Source organism: Nuphar pumila, chromosome 6 (genome assembly GCF_984573655.1).
Source record: "Nuphar pumila chromosome 6, dmNupPumi1.hap1.1, whole genome shotgun sequence".
NCBI classification, from domain to species: Eukaryota; Viridiplantae; Streptophyta; class Magnoliopsida; order Nymphaeales; family Nymphaeaceae; genus Nuphar; species Nuphar pumila.
Genome location: NC_143254.1, coordinates 111991321 through 112008561, shown reverse-complemented (window position 1 = coordinate 112008561; position 17241 = coordinate 111991321). Strand labels below are relative to the sequence as shown.

The 17241-nt window shown below is 37.1% G+C and overlaps 1 protein-coding gene across 3 annotated transcripts; it reads right to left on the bottom strand.

Annotated features, from left to right (window-relative positions):
• Nucleotides 1-5246: 5246 nt before the first annotated feature.
• LOC149835739 (protein indeterminate-domain 4, chloroplastic-like) lies at nt 5247-8942 on the bottom strand. Of its 3 annotated transcripts, XM_090008725.1 has the most exons (4): nt 8670-8919; nt 8300-8538; nt 7756-8152; nt 5247-6694 (listed from the first exon to the last, which is right to left on the bottom strand). In XM_090008725.1, exons 2-4 carry the CDS (start codon nt 8463-8465, stop codon nt 5569-5571), a joined length of 1689 nt encoding a protein of 562 aa, XP_089864851.1. In that variant the 5' UTR covers nt 8466-8538; nt 8670-8919; the 3' UTR covers nt 5247-5568. The 3 variants fall into 3 exon arrangements, with proteins under 3 accessions (XP_089864851.1, XP_089864850.1, XP_089864852.1); XM_090008724.1 differs by having other exon boundaries at nt 8300-8942; XM_090008726.1 differs by having other exon boundaries at nt 8312-8942.
• Nucleotides 8943-17241: the final 8299 nt, after the last annotated feature.

Here is a 17241-nt window from a genome sequence, read left to right as displayed (position 1 = left end):
GAGATATTTTCGTGGGGCCCACCAGATATTTTTATGGAGCCTACGTATTTTCGGTGTTTTGCTGATATTTTTTGCAAAAGATATAAGTACACAATTTTCTTCATATCGATGAGGCAAAGCAGATTAACTAGTTGAAATCTCCTAATTTTGTTCGGGGAGAGAGTTATAGCTCTTTGATTGTTTGAGCATATATCCTTAAGGATATATACACCCTAAGTATAACTGGCTTGTTAAAATTTATTCATTTCAAATTTTAGGTTAATATAATAGTTTTACATAAAATACTTCTTAGTTTTATTCAGAATTTTTACTAAAAAATTGCAGGTCTTATACCACCCTACACGATTTTGTGGTAGGAGTTTCTTGGTGTTTGTTGTGTTCTTCATGGATTCTTATTCAACAGTAAGTTAAATCTACATTTATAGTTTTGTTCATTCTTTGATCAGTCATCATCCTCCATACTAATATGTATCCAAGTGATACATGTAGGTATGTGTATGAATATACATGAGACATACACATGTACACATGTTGTACATGCTCTCTTTAATATTTATTAATGTGTCTTTCATTTTCAACTAATATTCATGGTTAAAGGTATTGTTCTTGAATTTTTAATGGTGACTTTACATTTTTACTTCATGCTTATGGTTAAAAATATTGTTCTTGGATTTTTAATGGCGACTTTACATTTTACTTCATGTTCATGGTTAAAAATATTGTTCTTGAATTTTTAATGGTGACTTTACATTTTTACTTTATGTCCATGGTTACAATTGTTGTTCTTAGATTTTTAATGGTGACTGGTGTAAGTTTTATGAAATAGATTTTTCAAAGATATTTTTGATGAAAACGTTTGTGAAAGCCAAACACCAAATACTAAAAACTGGCTCGCACAAGTGGTGGAGTCTGGGTCGATCTCAGGGAACGAGAGAAATATTTTGTATTTCACCGAAAACTAATCTACTCTTTATTGCCTTAGAAAATAAAAGAATTAATTAATTAATTAACTAGGAGTGCGGCCCTCTATGGAGGGATTAAATAAATAAAAATAATAAAGTGACCTTATTGCAAACCCAGAATAAATGAATGAATAAATCCTAAGCTAAAAATAAAAGAAGAAGGATCTTCAATGCTTGAGCTTCTAGTCCCTTTTGATGCATTTGCTTTATTTGATATTTCTTTACTTATTGTTGAGGGCTTTCTGAGGGGCTCTAAAGGGCTTTTCGATGAGACTTTTGGTGACCTCAGAGGACTCTTCAGGGGCTTGTTTGAGGGCTCACCGTCCGTTCAAATGCTTTCCTGTAAAACAGAATCATAAAACACGAACAAAACACAAAAGAACTAAACAAAAATCCAATGTTAATTCAAAGAAAAATCACAAAAACAATAATCTAACTACTAATAACAAACTAACTACATGTAACAAATAAGAACTAACATGTCACAAACTAAAATACTAAATGACAAAATAGCAAAACTAACTAACAATCAAGAAATGAAACTAACTGAAAATCAAGAAAGAAATTAAAACTAATATAACTAACTAACTAATTAATTAATCTAACATTAATAAATAACAAAAACTAACAAGAACTAACTAATAAAGAAAATTAACTAACTAATTAATAATACTAACCGACTAACATACAAAATTGAAAACTTTACTGACATGCTAAATAAACAAGAACAAGAAAATAACAAACTAACTAACCTAATATCTAACCACTACTATACAAAAATAACAAATTTAACAATCTAGAAATAAAGAAAACTAACTTAAATCAAGAATTGAATTTAACAAACAACTAGCTAAATGACAAAAAAAAACAAACTAACTATTTAACTAATTAACAATTACTATCTACTGTATGGATTAACAAAGCTAACTGATTAGATCTGGAAATAACTAAGAATAAAAAAATTAACTTAGGCTATTTAATCTTCTTAACTAATAAAATAAAGAATCAACTATTCTATTTTTTTAATAAACTATGTAAGATAAACCCAATCTAAACTAAAACTAAGTAACGTGACTCTATTTAAAGCTATACTAACTAATATATTTGAGTAACATTAATATGGAACAATAAATAAATTAATCTAAGCTATGTTTGTACTAAATTTGTAAAGACCTTAAGGTTCATTTTGGAATGAAAGTACTCTAATTCTAGATCTGAATCATTTTAGAAATGCTATATGCTTTAAGGATTCAGTCTTACTGCTATCGACCGTACCTGCAGCCCACCCAAGGTTTTCAACCGAACTCAAAAAGGTTGTTTTTCCGCTGCTATACAAAAAAAAAGTTTTACATGTTTTTCATGTTTAAAATCTTGGGGCGTTACAAGCACGAAGCATCGCCATACAAAGATAAATTTTGGTCCTTGAGATTGGAGGTATGAAGTTATGAGCACGTCTCTTAAGCTTATTGGGGTATTCTACTGAGGAGCTACGACATGCCAAACCAGATTGAAGTACGCTCTAGTGAATTCACATTCCCAAAATAAATGAATTGTTGATTCCTCTCCCTTTCTACAAAGAATGCACATGCTTGCAATTTGAATTCCTCTATATTTGAGCACTTTGTGAGTGAGTAACCGGTTGCGAAGAATTAGCTAAGAATGGATAGATCCGCAGATTGTGAAAGCAGAATCCCACAATGCCCTGATGGGCATCCAATGCACGGTTGGATGCCCAAGCATCTTATAACAAGAGGCAATGAAAAAATCACTATTATGGGAGTGCTTCCAACATAAGGAATCCAATGAGTCATTAGGCCTAAGTGTAGCCAATCTCATTAGATACATCCATTCTTCAAAGATGTTTGGAGAAGGATTTCTCCTTAGTTTGATTTCCTAGCCACGTCGTTGATCCCAAAAGGAGGAGATTGGATCTTCTTTACCCTAAGAGGCCAGGATATAGGTCTTTTAAGCACCCATCATGATTCTAACCATCCTTCCAAAATCTGGTTTTGGAACCATCGCCCAGTAACACAAAGGTTACTTCAACTCAAATAGGAACAAGCTTCACTAACCCTTTTCAGAAACTTGATCCACCAACCCACTTTGAACTACCACATAATTCCCATGGCCAGCCAAGGAGGCCATATTTGCTGTTGAAGTAGGGCCTTGTTCCATCTTCTAACTTCACAAATACCCAAACCACCATCTTCTTTGGTTCGGGTAATAACTTCCCAAGAAACCAAATGGGTTTTTTCTTTTTGCACTTTATCGGACTAAACAAAGATTATATGATCTCTATTTTTTATCGTTTTGTTAGAGATACGATAGATTTGCATAAAATGGAGATACATGGCAAGGACATGTTCACAAGCGTCACCTTTCCAGGGATTGTCAAATTGAACCCAACTTTATCTAAAAGATTTTGCTTGAAGAATTTCATGACATGTGGGCAGACGCGCGCGCATGCACATATGTGATCGACCCCCTCCCTCTCTATAAAATTTTTCGTTCCGCACCTGTACACTACATTTATCGTTTTTGATATTCAAGCTAGGTTTTTAAATTATACAATAATCCTTTTGCTGTTTTTGTGTATCATGATAATTGGTTGAGTATAGAAATCATACTCACAGAAATAATTAAATGCTTGAAACCTTTTTTACTCGTTCTTAAAAAAAAAAACTTTTGGGATAAGAGAGACAATTTATTTTTCAGCACAAAAACCAGTAATGAGAGGTTGCCACATGTAGATGCAGAAGTGATAATCAAATGCTTGAAACAAATTAGGCAAAGAGATCCATCATTTTGCTAAATTTACTTCTTGAGGGTACAACCAAAATATTTTAAAGAGAAGTTAAGATTGATTGGTGCAACTAAATTAATTAGTTGACTAAAGTAAAATTGATGGCATTAAAAATATGTTTGGGAGCCTTGCAATGGGATGAAAACACGCCAAAATATTTTTTGCCAATGTGTGATTTTGAGAGATTGAGTTGCCAAAAACATCCTCTTATGAAAGGTGTTGAAATGTGGTGTTGGACCTGCTGACACCAGTTTGAAAGCATTGTTTTAGCAATGCCACTGCTCCCAAATAAGAGAATATGGGAGCATGGGGGAAACCAGATAACAAACTCCGATTCAAGGCTCCCAAACATAACCTAAAGCACGCTCTCAATCTTGAAGTGAAAAGACACGAATCCTTACGTGATCAGGTAACATCAAACAAAAAAGTTGGCCTATGATTTTCCATGTTGTAGCTAGCTAGCAACAAGAAACAAATCATCCAGAAACACAATCTAAAACTATACGTTATATACTTCTACATAGAAAATGACAGAATAACCTCGCTTTGACTTCACATAAAACCTCATTGCCATATTTTCTTCTGTTTTATGAAGAGGACGTGAAATGTGTTTTTAATTAACAGGGAATAAATGTAAGTGTGTTTTAATAATATCAATAACTTAGAGATATGAATTCTATTATGGCTAAAACCTTAGGGTTTTTTTTTTCCTATACATAGTGCAAATATTGCTATTGCCAATAGTATGTCAATCTAGTAAAAAAAAATATCATGTTTTTGACTTTTTTTGTTGTGAATCTAACTTAATTTGTAGATGTGATCTACATGGTTTGTATAGGTGAATACATGTTTTGGATCATGCGGTTGTACCATGTATGAAGATTTTCAAAAATATTAAAAAAAATCAATTGCTCACAATACACTAAAATTTTCACGATCTAGAAAACATGTTTTTACATAGAAATGACACAATACAAGATGCAATCCCTAATAAACAACCCATGTTGAGTGCATCTACAAGGTCAGATTCACTTGCCAAAGCTTGGAACTATGATTTCTAACTGGATAGCATGGTACAATAGGTAGTAGAAGACATGTATGTTTATAGATATTGAATGAAAAAAATTTATTCAAGTTGGTTCGTAACAGTGCGGAGAAGCAACGTCAACCTAGGAGGCGGAACGTAGAGATGTTGAAAGAGATCTCTAAGCGAATTGCTGGTTTGCTAGTCTTGTTTCTTTATTTGCCCCAGAAACTAATCTTTTATGATAGTGGCTTCTGCATTTCGTGTTTTCTTTCGTTAATGAGGTGATTTTTTGTCTTTTCATCTTCTTAATTACAGTTTCTTTCTTTCAGAGAAAAAAAAATATTTTTTTTTATTAAAATCCATAGATTAGGAGAATATATATCTTGTGTGTCTGGCCGCGGTCCTACGCTTCCACACGTACACAGACGTGCATGCGCGCATACATGTCTTGAGATTGCAAAACCAAGGGCTTATTTTTCTTTTAGTTGTGACCAACCAGAAACACAAAAATGAGAAAGGAAGAAAAGGACCTTGTGCCTCCCGTTCGTGAAATGGCATATTTGACATTCTTTAGGAGAAAAAAAAAAAAGAACCGGCCAAACACAAAAACTAAAGATACTAAGGAAACACGACGGGGTTACCATCCTAAAGTAAACTGTTTTGCTGAATGGCCCTAACAACCAACTACCAAAATCATGAACAACTTTCACCCAATTGTCATACCTTGTATGCTCTCTGTTGGCCTTATTGATTACAGGCTCATTGTGGATCTTTCTTCACTGGAGGTAGTCTTCATTGTACGACTTCATTTCCAAATCCATAGGTGCAAAACTCACGTTCTGTTCATGATGGTGGTCTCTGTGAGTGAACCCCCCTCCCACAAACCCTCTGTTCATTCCTCCAACCCCTAGGAAGTCCCTGGTTAGCCTATCAGACACCCCCAAACTTAGGGTGGAAGAAGAATTTTGGTGGATCTTGTCCTCCATTGATTCCAAACTGCATACTGCGAAGTTCCGATTCTCCAAACTCATGCCGTTAAAATTGAAGTCGCCAAGATCACCGCCATTTTCGCAGCTTTTCGCCCCGAGACTACCACCAAAAGCAGCTCGCAGTTTATCATCTGTAACTCTAGAGCTTCCAAAAATAGCGGAACCTCCATTCTCTAGGGAGTTCATGATGTCCTGGAGGTGGGTTTCCGGACAGCTACTAAAGTTGGCTCTCATTTGGTCTAGATTGGTCATATGGAAGTTGAAGGAGTTACTGTCCGGAAAAGATGGAGAGAGGCCAATAGTGTTTGTGGTCGAGCTACCAAATCCTCCTAACAAGCTTCCGTTGTTCCCCCTAGCCGCAGTTGCACCCACCTGCACAGCTTTATGAAGCAAAGCAGTGACAGACATCTCAGGGAGAACTGTCTCATTCTGTACGTGGGAGCTGTACAGAGAAGAGACGCCTTGACTCGTGTGATCGTTCAAGATATTGCTGTCGAATTGGTCTGCCGGGAACGATAAGCCTGAAGGGGCAAAATGGGTATTGATGCTCCCATCATTTTTGTTTCTAACGCTGCCGTTTGAGAAGAAACCCCAGTTGAAAATATTGGCTGCAGGATTGTTATTGCTATTATTATTACCAGGAAGACAAGGAATGTGTGTCAAGCCAGGGCATCCATTGAAGGTTTGGGGTCCTTCATGGAAATTTTGGTTGAGCCCTGAGGGAAAGAAAGACGGCAGTGATCTGAGAGAAGAACTTGATGGGGGAATCAGGTGATCAAACTGTGGTCCACCTCCTTGAAGCCTAAGAAAATCAGAAGGCTGATGGTTGTATAGTTGCAGCCCACTAGGAAGCCTTGCACTCTCCTGAGCTAATGCATCACAAAAGGCTCTATGGGTGATGAAGCTGTCACGCCTGAAAAATATGTCCAGAAGGAAACAATTGAAATTTTCCTCTAGAGTACAAAGTTATTATAGCTCTTTTCAATCCGGTTTTACGGGAGTCCGTAAGAAGCACTTTTAAAGTACGAAAGCCTAAAAATAACACATACCATCTTCCAAAAAAAAAAATGTCATTCACATCAACAACATGAAATACTCTTAATTTTCTTCCCCTCCTCCTCCCCCCACAAAAAAAAAACAGCAGCTGCTGTGCCACAAAATAAGATGGCCAGAAAGAGAATACAAAATTTTCTGCGTGTCATTAATATTTGTGCTGAAAATTGCCTCCTGAATAAAGAACTCCCTGCCAATCTGTAAAATCCTTTTCAATAATGTTGTTTTGTGTTTTACGTATTTTTCGACAGAATAATGCTTTTCATGTATCACATAGACCAACTACAAATGAATCTTATTTCCCTAATTAAAAAAATGCAATGCCATGGCCAATTATGAAAAAACTGGAGAAAACTAAAATGAAAACAGAAGATATTTGTGGGATTAATGTACTTCAAACTCCAAAGAGTTTCACTAAAGTGGTACCTGCAAGACCCCCAGCCTGTTCAAGCCAGGCCAAGCTCATGTAACTAGGCAACACGTGAACAAGAAAAGACTGCCAATGGCGTTATCTCCAAGGATGGAGAGAGATAAGAATATCAATGAATCCCTTTATTCAAAAACACCAATAAATCTGCATACGATTCAGAAAAAAAGAAATCACGTGGCAACAGAAAACCTTCAAAACGGAAAATAATTTTTGAAGTTACACTTTTCAGTCTTCGACCCTGCAGTGGGAAAACTGCTATCCTTTCCTTTCCTGTAAGGAATGAATCTATTTAGAGAAACCTCATAACCCTAGCTTGCCAATCAAAAAGAAAATTAGAGAAACCAAAAAGCATAAAAGGAAAACAAACCAATTTTGTGAAAATCTCAATCAGCACAATAAAATACCATCTTCACGCAATACAATCTATCTATGCAATTTTTTGTTGTTGATATTATTATTGTGAATATTAGGATTTGTAATTTTGTTATTACCTGGAAAATAAGGTTCCACAATCACATCTATACTCTCTTGTACCGCATATCTTTGAATGGGCTTTCCAATCAGACTGAACTGCATATCTTTTTGAGCACTTTTCACACTTCCATTTCTTCTCACCATGCTTTCTGCAAAAGTGTTTCTTGATGCCAGTGAGATCACCTAGGGCTCTTGATGGGTCATGGTGGACGCATGTGGGCTCTGGACAAAGATAGACCCTCTTCTTGACCTCTTTGGTTGATTTCTGCTTCAGCTTCCATGGAAGGTTGTGGCCTCTCCTGTGAAGTTGTAGGTTCTGTTCCCTCTGAAACCCTTTATTGCATACCTCGCATATGAATCTGTTTGTGGCCATTAGGGTCTTGGGTGAAAGTGCAATCACTTCTACATCTGGATCTGTTAATTAAAAACAAGAGGAAACAAGAGAGAGAGAGAGAGATGAGAATTAGCTCCAGTTTTAATTATGACCTAGTTCGGCACCTTGCTCCCTCGTGTTTCTGAAGAACTTGCTAAAAATTAACCAAAAGAAAGAATATAACGAACATGGATACTTGCTTGGTGTTCCAGGGAGATTCCTCCTCTTCTTTTGAGGTGTACTCGTTGAAGCAGTTGTTGATGTTTGTTGCTTGAGTTCGGTGTGAGAAGAGATCGCATCCACTGTTTTTTCTCTGATTCCGAATGATATCTTCGGAGCAGGACCAGCCGCCATCTTCTTCGCCTTCTCTTCCTCCTCCTCCTCCTGTTCCACGGTTGTTCACAAACTATAGAGAAGAGAAGAAATTCTTGCCGCCGAATATCAGTAACGTGAAATCATTTTCAACGGGAAAAGGAGGTTAGCTTTACTTTGGAGAGGAAAAGTTGAAGGGAAATTCAAGTGCTGATGGATGGACATCCTTTTCTAACACCATCTCACCTCAAATTATTGAACACATGAGAGAAACTCTTGACTCTCTGAAAGGAGAAAAGAATAATAAAAAAAGTAAAAATAAAAAAGAAACAGAGAAAAAGCATGTAAGTTTTGCTCCCATGCATTAAGAGGAAGTGAGCACATGCGGCGTAGAGATAGATCTATCTTCCGGCTGTTGCTGCTCCTAAGCCTCCTCCTTCCCTTTCTTTGAGGAGTTTCAATTCCTCCCCAAACTTGGTCTGCTCCATTTTTTTTACAGCTTTCTCTGTTTTACTTCAACCATCCAAACACGAGAAAAATACAAAATAAATATTAATTGGGAGATGTCACCCTTCAGAAGCAGCTCACGCAGCGTCCTCTGTCGTTATCTAGTTCATGAGTTGGGGCCACCGAACTCTCTCTCTCTCTCTCTCTCTCTCTCTCTCTCTCTCTCTCTCTCTCTCTCTTATATATATATATATATATATATATGTGGGTAATACATTCGTGCCAAATCAAATATGTTAAATGAAACATACTAAATAGGTTTTTCTGAATTTTTTATTTTATTTTTAAATTCTGACCTTACAGAGATGTACTTGATTTTAAAATGGATCAGCTCTTGAAGCTATTCTCACACATGGGTGAGTTTTTATAAAGTTTGAAAAATCAACGGTCCAAAATTTTTGTAAATTTTAGAGACTCAAGATATCATTTTTTTCATCAAAAACACATGATCAAGGTATAAATTCTTAGTAAATCGATCGCACCCAACACATTTATGGGGTTAGAACCGCAAAAAAACCATCATAAAAGCAAAAAAAAACTCATTTAATTCATTTGGCAAGGATGTATTACCCACATGTATATATATTTGCGCACACACGCACACACAAAAGTGATGTATTTGTGGTACGAGAGTACTGCATAGTGCAACTTGATTTACAAAGATCTAATCTTCGATAGCATAAACTATTTTTTTACTATTCCAATATGCTAAAGTTGATTCTAACATGATGTTTTGTGCCATTTTTTAAACCATTTTCATATTCATGAACTACGTCGGCCGTTCATTTTTCAATATATTTCAAATTAAACCATATGATGTATTGCAGATGATTAAATCTACTAACATGGCAAATAAATCAGTGCGAGCCCGTTGGCTGAGAGTTTGGAGGAGCTGCGTTATAAGTGCGTGGAGAATATTATGGTTACAGAGGAATTCAAGGGCCCTTGAAGTCAAGGACAGGCACATCTCCTGCGTTCTCGAGAGGAGCCTCAGAGAATGCCTGCACCTTAATTAGATGGGTGGAAGATGACCTTGATTGGGTGGGTAATGGAAGGGTGGGCTCTACATGTTGGCTTCTCTTTAGGGGGTGGGTCATCTTAATGGGGTTTTTGATGTCCTGCTCTTTCTTTCTGCTGCTTCCCCGCTTACATGTTGGCCTTTGAGGTGATGGTGTGACATCTCAGCAACATCAGCCTCTACTCTGTTCATTCGATTTATCTCATTAATGCATTTTTATTTTAATTTTTAAAAAAAATGGTAAGACAGGTTTACCCAAATGTCGCGTGAAAATACCGGAAGTCTTTTCTTTGCATTTTGCCGACATGCATCAATATGATACGGATGGGGGACGGGCACGCATCAACCGCTCGTCTTCTTGAGCCTAAATATTTTAGGCAGTGCAATGGGGCTTGGGTCTCTCCATATGGAACGTATGGAAATTAATGAGAGCAGAAAATGGACTGCAAGATATATGATCCAACACTGATGAAAATGCTATCGGAGCTTATGACTGCTAAAAGTCTGAGAAAAAAATACAGAAAAAACAAAAAAGAAACTAGTAAAACTCTGATGAAAATGCATCCATGGGCATCAAGGCCACGTAAGTAGTACAGCTCAAAGGAACGTCATGAACTAGGCATGCTGGCAAAAAGGTAGGATGACGTCAATTTTTGCCTATCATGGCAGGCTTCCCTTGCCTACCCCTTCATTAGCTGATGAAAACACCTCTTGGTTGTTCCGTTATTGGCAAAAAAATTTTTTAATAACAATTTTTTGGTAATAATAATCTCCAGTGAGAAAAACTACTACTGATTAGAGCTTCCTATCTTAAAAACTCTCTCTCTCTCTCTCTCTCTATATATATATATATATATATATATATGTGTGTGTGTGTGTGTACGTATAGAGAGAGAGACTTATATTAGTAGAGAGTAGCTGCAGCCTGCACCGATTTGTGCTTACCGCTGCTTACGGGGCTTTTTAACCATTCATTTTCATGTTTTTCTTAGATCTGACCATAGAGACGTGTTCTAAGTGTTTTATTTTGTATGAATGGACTCTTGGATCATTCGATTCCAACGTCCAGGTAGGTTTTTATAAGATTTGAAAATCCAAAGTGTAAAATTTTTATGAACATAAATATTCAAGGCTTAAGAAAACATGTTTTTTTATCGAAAAAACACTATCCTGTTGTTGTTTCTTAGTAAATCGACCATGCCAAATGCAAGTGTGGTCAGATTTGAGATAAACAACTCAGAAATCCCCCTTCGCTAGCAGTAGGCTGTGGTAGACACCTAAGGTTGTAGGCAGCTACTCTCTCTCTCTCTCTCTCTCTCTCTCTCTCTCTCTCTCTCTCTCTCTCTATATATATATATATATATATATATATATATATATATATATATTAAAAATTGCTACCACCGTTTGTATGTACAATCAACTTAGCAAAGCCCTTTTTTTTTGTTTTTTTATCAAAATAACATCATGGATGTGATCTACATGCTTGTTTTAGTGGGAACCGATTGTTTTTTTTTTAAGAAAGGCAAATTTTATTTAGAAAAGCACTATGAGCACAGAAAAGCTGTGAATACAATATAAAGAAAGGAAAGTGATGAGGCATCACTTGCAACCTGCATAAACGAATCCCCTCCTCCCCCACCCACCCCAAAAAAAAAAACTAGCGAAAGAGAGAACAGTGAATCAGACAAGATCAACCTGCAATCATTTTGACGTCATAAATTCTTAAAATGGTAGACGATCACGGAGTGGATGGGAGAATTGAGGGTGAAATTGGAGAGAAGGGAGTTTGGCTATGGTGGATTTAGGTAAAAATAGAGAAGATAAAGAAATTCTCACTAAAAGGGTTTTTTAATGAGCCTAATATCGAAGGACAGAGCCAATTCCTACACTAAAATTAGAGAGGCCAAAGTGATATTCTCATTAATGATGGGAAAATATAATATAAAAACCGTAACATGGGTATATATATAGCCCATGCAATTCAAAAGATCAAAATAACCCTCACTAATCTTTATATAACCTCATACACCCCATATGGATCTATGGATTTAAATATAAAGATATAAGAGGCTTTACAAGACTCACCCCATACAAAGAGACCCAAAACATAATAACTCACCTCAATGAGTATACCCATGGCCCCTTTTATTTGGGTCTTGGATTCAATACATGTCAAGAGAGACCCCAAAATACCACTCAATAGCCTTCTATTTACATGTAGACCAGGCCCAATAAAAATGGTATGCTATCAGGAGTTCCCTACAATTGCGACTATCAACTAACTCGACATTGGCTGAAACTCCTTCAAAAATATTCTCATTGTGATGCAACCATGCGAGATGCTAGGTAATTAGCAACCAACAACACCAGATAAACAACCACCTGCTACCTCGGTGCCCATAGCGCTGAACAATGAGAAGATCCTACACCAGTTTAGTAGAGTCGTTATGGGCCCAGTTGATCCAAAATTTATGTATCACCCTTTATCCAAATTAATCATAATTATCTCACTAACTACAACCATTAGGTCATTATCGATTTACTAGCTTTATTGCCTTAGAATTTTTTTCTATGTTGGCATTCTATTTTATAGTATTATATGATATTTTTATAATATATTTAATGTATAATTTTTTTAATATATGTATAATCATATTTTTATATATAATATACATAATGTTTATATTATATTTGATATAATATATGTAATTATATATATAATATATTATACATGTATATATACATGCATGACTCACCCATGACTCGAATGACTCATACACGACTCAGTTGGGACAACTCGGTGACTCGATCGAGTTTTGAACAAAATGAGTTTGTACTCGTTCTTTACCTAGTGACTGAGCAATCCAGGCCGAGTCAACCGAGTCACTGGGATGACCCAACAAGCTTTCAAACTATGGTATATATAGAGATCCCATGCAACTCAAAAGACCAAAATAGCCCCTGCTAATGTCCATGTAACCCCATATACCCTCCATGGATCTATGGATCCAAATACAAACATGTGAGAAGCTTTACATGCCCCACCCCATATAAAGAGACCCAAAACAAGATAATTCACCCAAACGCGTACACCTATGGCCCAATACCCTTTTATTTGGGTCTTGGATTCCATAAAATACATGTCAAGAGATGCCTTAAAATACCACTTAATAGCCCTCTATTTATAGGGCTCAACAAAAAATTTATGCTATCAAGAGTTCCCTACAAATGTGACTATGAACTAACTCTATATTGGCTCAAACTCCTTTGAGAATAATCTAGTTGTGATGCAACTATATGAGATGCCAGGTCCAACAACGCCAGATAAACAACCACCTGCTACATGAATGTCAGAAGTACTAAACAAAAATAAGATCATGCATCCATTTAGTACAGTCGAACCTGGGCCCAGTGGATCCCCAATTATAGTTGAGAAAGGCATCTAATGAAACTTCACTCACCTACCAGATAGGTGGTGCTTTCCTCCCTTTACTATAAAGTTTATACATACTTGTCATATGAAGCCTGAAATGCTTTAAATAAGACTCAGTCTTTACCTTTCCAAAGATCACCAACCATCCAAAAGTTGAGCCATGGGTAGGCAAGCCATTTCCTTAAAGGACCCTGTTAGGAAGTCACTGCACTGATGGGGACATCACAATCTATAGCACAATGCCACTAAAAAATCTCAGTCATTTGAGTACTTCCAACAAAGATCATCGTTTGCCAATTTGATGCGGAGCATCCAGAGGAGCAGAACTCAGAAGCCGAGTTGGATCCCAATCCAACTCTTCAGACCTGATTCAGTGTTCACTACCCAAGGCGATCCACCTGCTTGCAGGATGCCCCTTGTCCTAGTGGATTCGCAGTTTAGTCAATGCTCGCCATTTTACTTCGTTGGATGTTTTGATTCCATGGTGTTCTACGTGGAATCATCTTTGAGGCATTTTGTCTTTAGTATTTATTTTATGTAATTTTTATTTATTTATTTATTTATTTATTTATTAGGTGTTGAATTCTTCGGATCCTGATAGTTCTGGTGTCATGTAGGATCCCTTTGTGGCACTAGAGGGTGTATGGGGTATTCGGGTAGTTTTTATTTTTTCAGTCGCTTTATATTTTATCGCTTTTCAGTGCATGGTACAGTTGCCATTGTGTTTTGGATCTGGACCAAGATCCATATTCAAGAGGCCCCCTAATTGGCGCCACTTGCTATGGACCATTTTAAGCCTCTTTTGAATCTAGCTTTGACTTCTCTAGTCAAGCTAGTTGTTGGACCTTCTTTAAGTCCCTTAAGTTATTTTTGGAGAAGTCAAAATCGTGGGAAGAGCCTTTCTTGGGGAAGGGTTCTCTACCTTTATTGAGCCTCCTTCCCCAAGCATCTTAAAGGGGGAGGTCGACCAAGGGATGAGGCTGGCTTGTTTGAAAGAAAGAAAGAAAAAATCTGAAAATAGTGTGGAGAAAAAATGTTTGAAGAGTGAAGACAGTTTTAGTATTTTGATTGTATCTCCCTAGATACCAGTTCAAATTGCATGATCTTTAACTTGTTGAAAAGCTAAGATTCTGACCTACAAGTTTTTTGTTTACCATTTTGCTTGATTCGATCTAGTTAAGCTGTCAAAGCCCCTGACAAGTTGCCTACTGATGGCATCAAGGTAGCTTGCTATCATTTGAAGAAAAATCAAGTTTCTTGGTAGAGAGAATTTTCCTTTGGTAGGTTGTGTTCAATCTGGTGGTTGGTGACGCATCTGAGGAAGCTTGTGACTTTCTGCTGAGTTGAAAGTCCATGGTGGCAGTTGTTGTTCGTTAGCTGCACCTCTTGCATTTGGATGCAAACAGATAAACTTGTTCCAAACTTGAGTTTCATTGTTTTTGCTTTCTTCATTGTTACTTTTGGTTACTGTGGCATGCAAGAAGTTTTGTTTATGATCCATGAATAAAATTTATGATGTTTTATGTTAATGGTTGCTTTCAAATCTCGTTTTAGATTCCTGCATGTTGTGGTTTGTTCAAACTTTGTTTCTGTTGAGAAACACGCTGCTCTGCACTTAGGTTGTGTGACATGACCCTAGTGATTCAACCTTATTAGCCTGGATGCTGGTCCAATTTAGGAGTTATTTAGCTTGTTGGAAAGCTAAGACTCAGTCCGACATTATTGTAGTTTAAGATTTTGCATGATTTGTCCTGCTTTGTCTTCAAGAATCATTGTTAAGTTTTGGAGGGACAGAACTCTCTGAGTCCTGTCCAGTGCAGAACACTTCCCGAAAGTGTTCCATTTTTCCTTCATATCTGCCTAACTATTGTGTGAAAATTCATGTGGTTTGGTTTATTGAAAAGCTAACATAGTTATACAACTTTCATGTTCATGATTTTCGTTGAATCAATGCCAACATTGGCCTAAAATATTTGTCTTTCTCAGTCTGCGGAAAATCATGATTTCAAATCCTGTTATTTCTTTTCCTGCATATAATTTAGTTTTTGCTGATTATCCTGATAATTTGTGCTTTGTTCATGAAACTAAAACCTGTTATGGTTAGCTGATATCTTGATAGATCTTGTTCCTGTTTTGAGTTTTGCATGATTTGATGTTTTGAATGTTCAAAATTCATTATTGGTCTGCTGCATGATCTAAACCCTGCTCCTCATCTCACATCAGTTAGAACAAAGAATATCTAAGTTTCAAAAATACGTAGAGACTAGTAGGATAATTCAAAAAATTAGTTTTTTGGCATTCTAGAAAGATTTCAATTTGATCTTCGAATCGTCTGTTTGGGGTTTTTTGAAACTCTTCCATCAGAGGGCTCGAAATCCCTCTCAAACCAACTAACTGTCATGTTCAATCAGTCTGTCAAAGACCAGCCTCACTGGTCCAGAAATTCGTCTGTGGATCGAGAAGTTTAGATCTGATTCCAATGATCTTGGATCAGTTAGAAAGGTGTGTGCATCGCACAACTTTCTTGTTTGGGCTACCTCTGTTGAAATAGAGTGCCCGGGCTCTGAATTTTTGTTTTCTAGAGTCCTATTCGGACTCGTCTGCATAGCTTCCACGCGTGTCTAGATCCAGTTGGATCTTGGATCATGAATCGGCCCCTGTGCCGACTCCGCCATCACAATTTGAGCAACACATGAGACAAAATTTCCAAAAGAGACTGAAATTCTGATTGGCAAATAGGAGACAATTTTCTACCAAAATGCAAGCTCTATCCATGAATGTCAAACCAAAGACCATTAACACAACCACTAGTGCCCCTGGCCACTCTAAATGGTTCGGGGCATCTCTCCCTTAGAGGGATCTTGGTAGCCCAAACATCACTCCAAAAACTAGTAGAGTAGCCATCACTGACAACGACTATTACAATTTGTATAAAATCTTCAAGAAGTTTGAGAAGGCCATTCCAAAACCCCGAACCTGATCGCCATCTAGCATTTTTAGCCCATTGCCAAGGTCAGCCCTTAAGGGCATACCACCCTCTCCTTTAGTTATTAGCCACCACCACTTCATCATGAGTGCCCCAAAAGATCGGCCACAAAAGCTGATCCCAAGTCACCAATGGTCTAACAACCTTCTTATCGGAGCCACCCCATAAAAACCTTTGCAGAAATTTTTTGAGTCTCTTCAAAATAGATGAGGGCATAGAGAACAAACTCATATAATGTTGGGCAATAGTGACAAGTGCAAACCTAACCAAAATGATCCTACCAAAAAATGACAACAGTTTGGCATGCCATGACTGCAACTTTCTGCAAATTTTATCTTCAACTGAGGACCAAAGGTTATCTCGTGTTACCCCATTTATGATGACAGATTCCCAAGTATCCTAGAGTTAGGCCTCCTGCTCATAATTGAAAAAAAGTGTGGCCACACGAGTAAGTTCCCTATCATTGTCATTGAAAAACCACCTTGTGTTTGCCCTTATTAATCTGAAAACCTGACATGGCCAAAAAACTCATAGAACAAGCCAAAGAGCAGCAAAGTTTTCCTCAAAAGCTTTACATAAAATAATCACATCATCAACAAATAGGTGGGTCTCCTAGACAGAGGGCTCGCTTTAGTTTGAAGAAAGGCCCTTGTTGGCCATTGATGCAAACAAAGATCGATGTTGAATGCAATATGGCCCAATTCCAACTAATAAAATGATCCTCTGCTCCAACTCGCTGAAGGACCTGCAATAAAAAAGATCAATTCAAAAAATCAAAGGCTTTATAGAGGTCGGTTTTTAGAAGAAAAGCCTTCTTCTTGGAGGAGTGAAGGGAATGCATGGCTTCATGGGGTAAGAGATAGCACTTGTG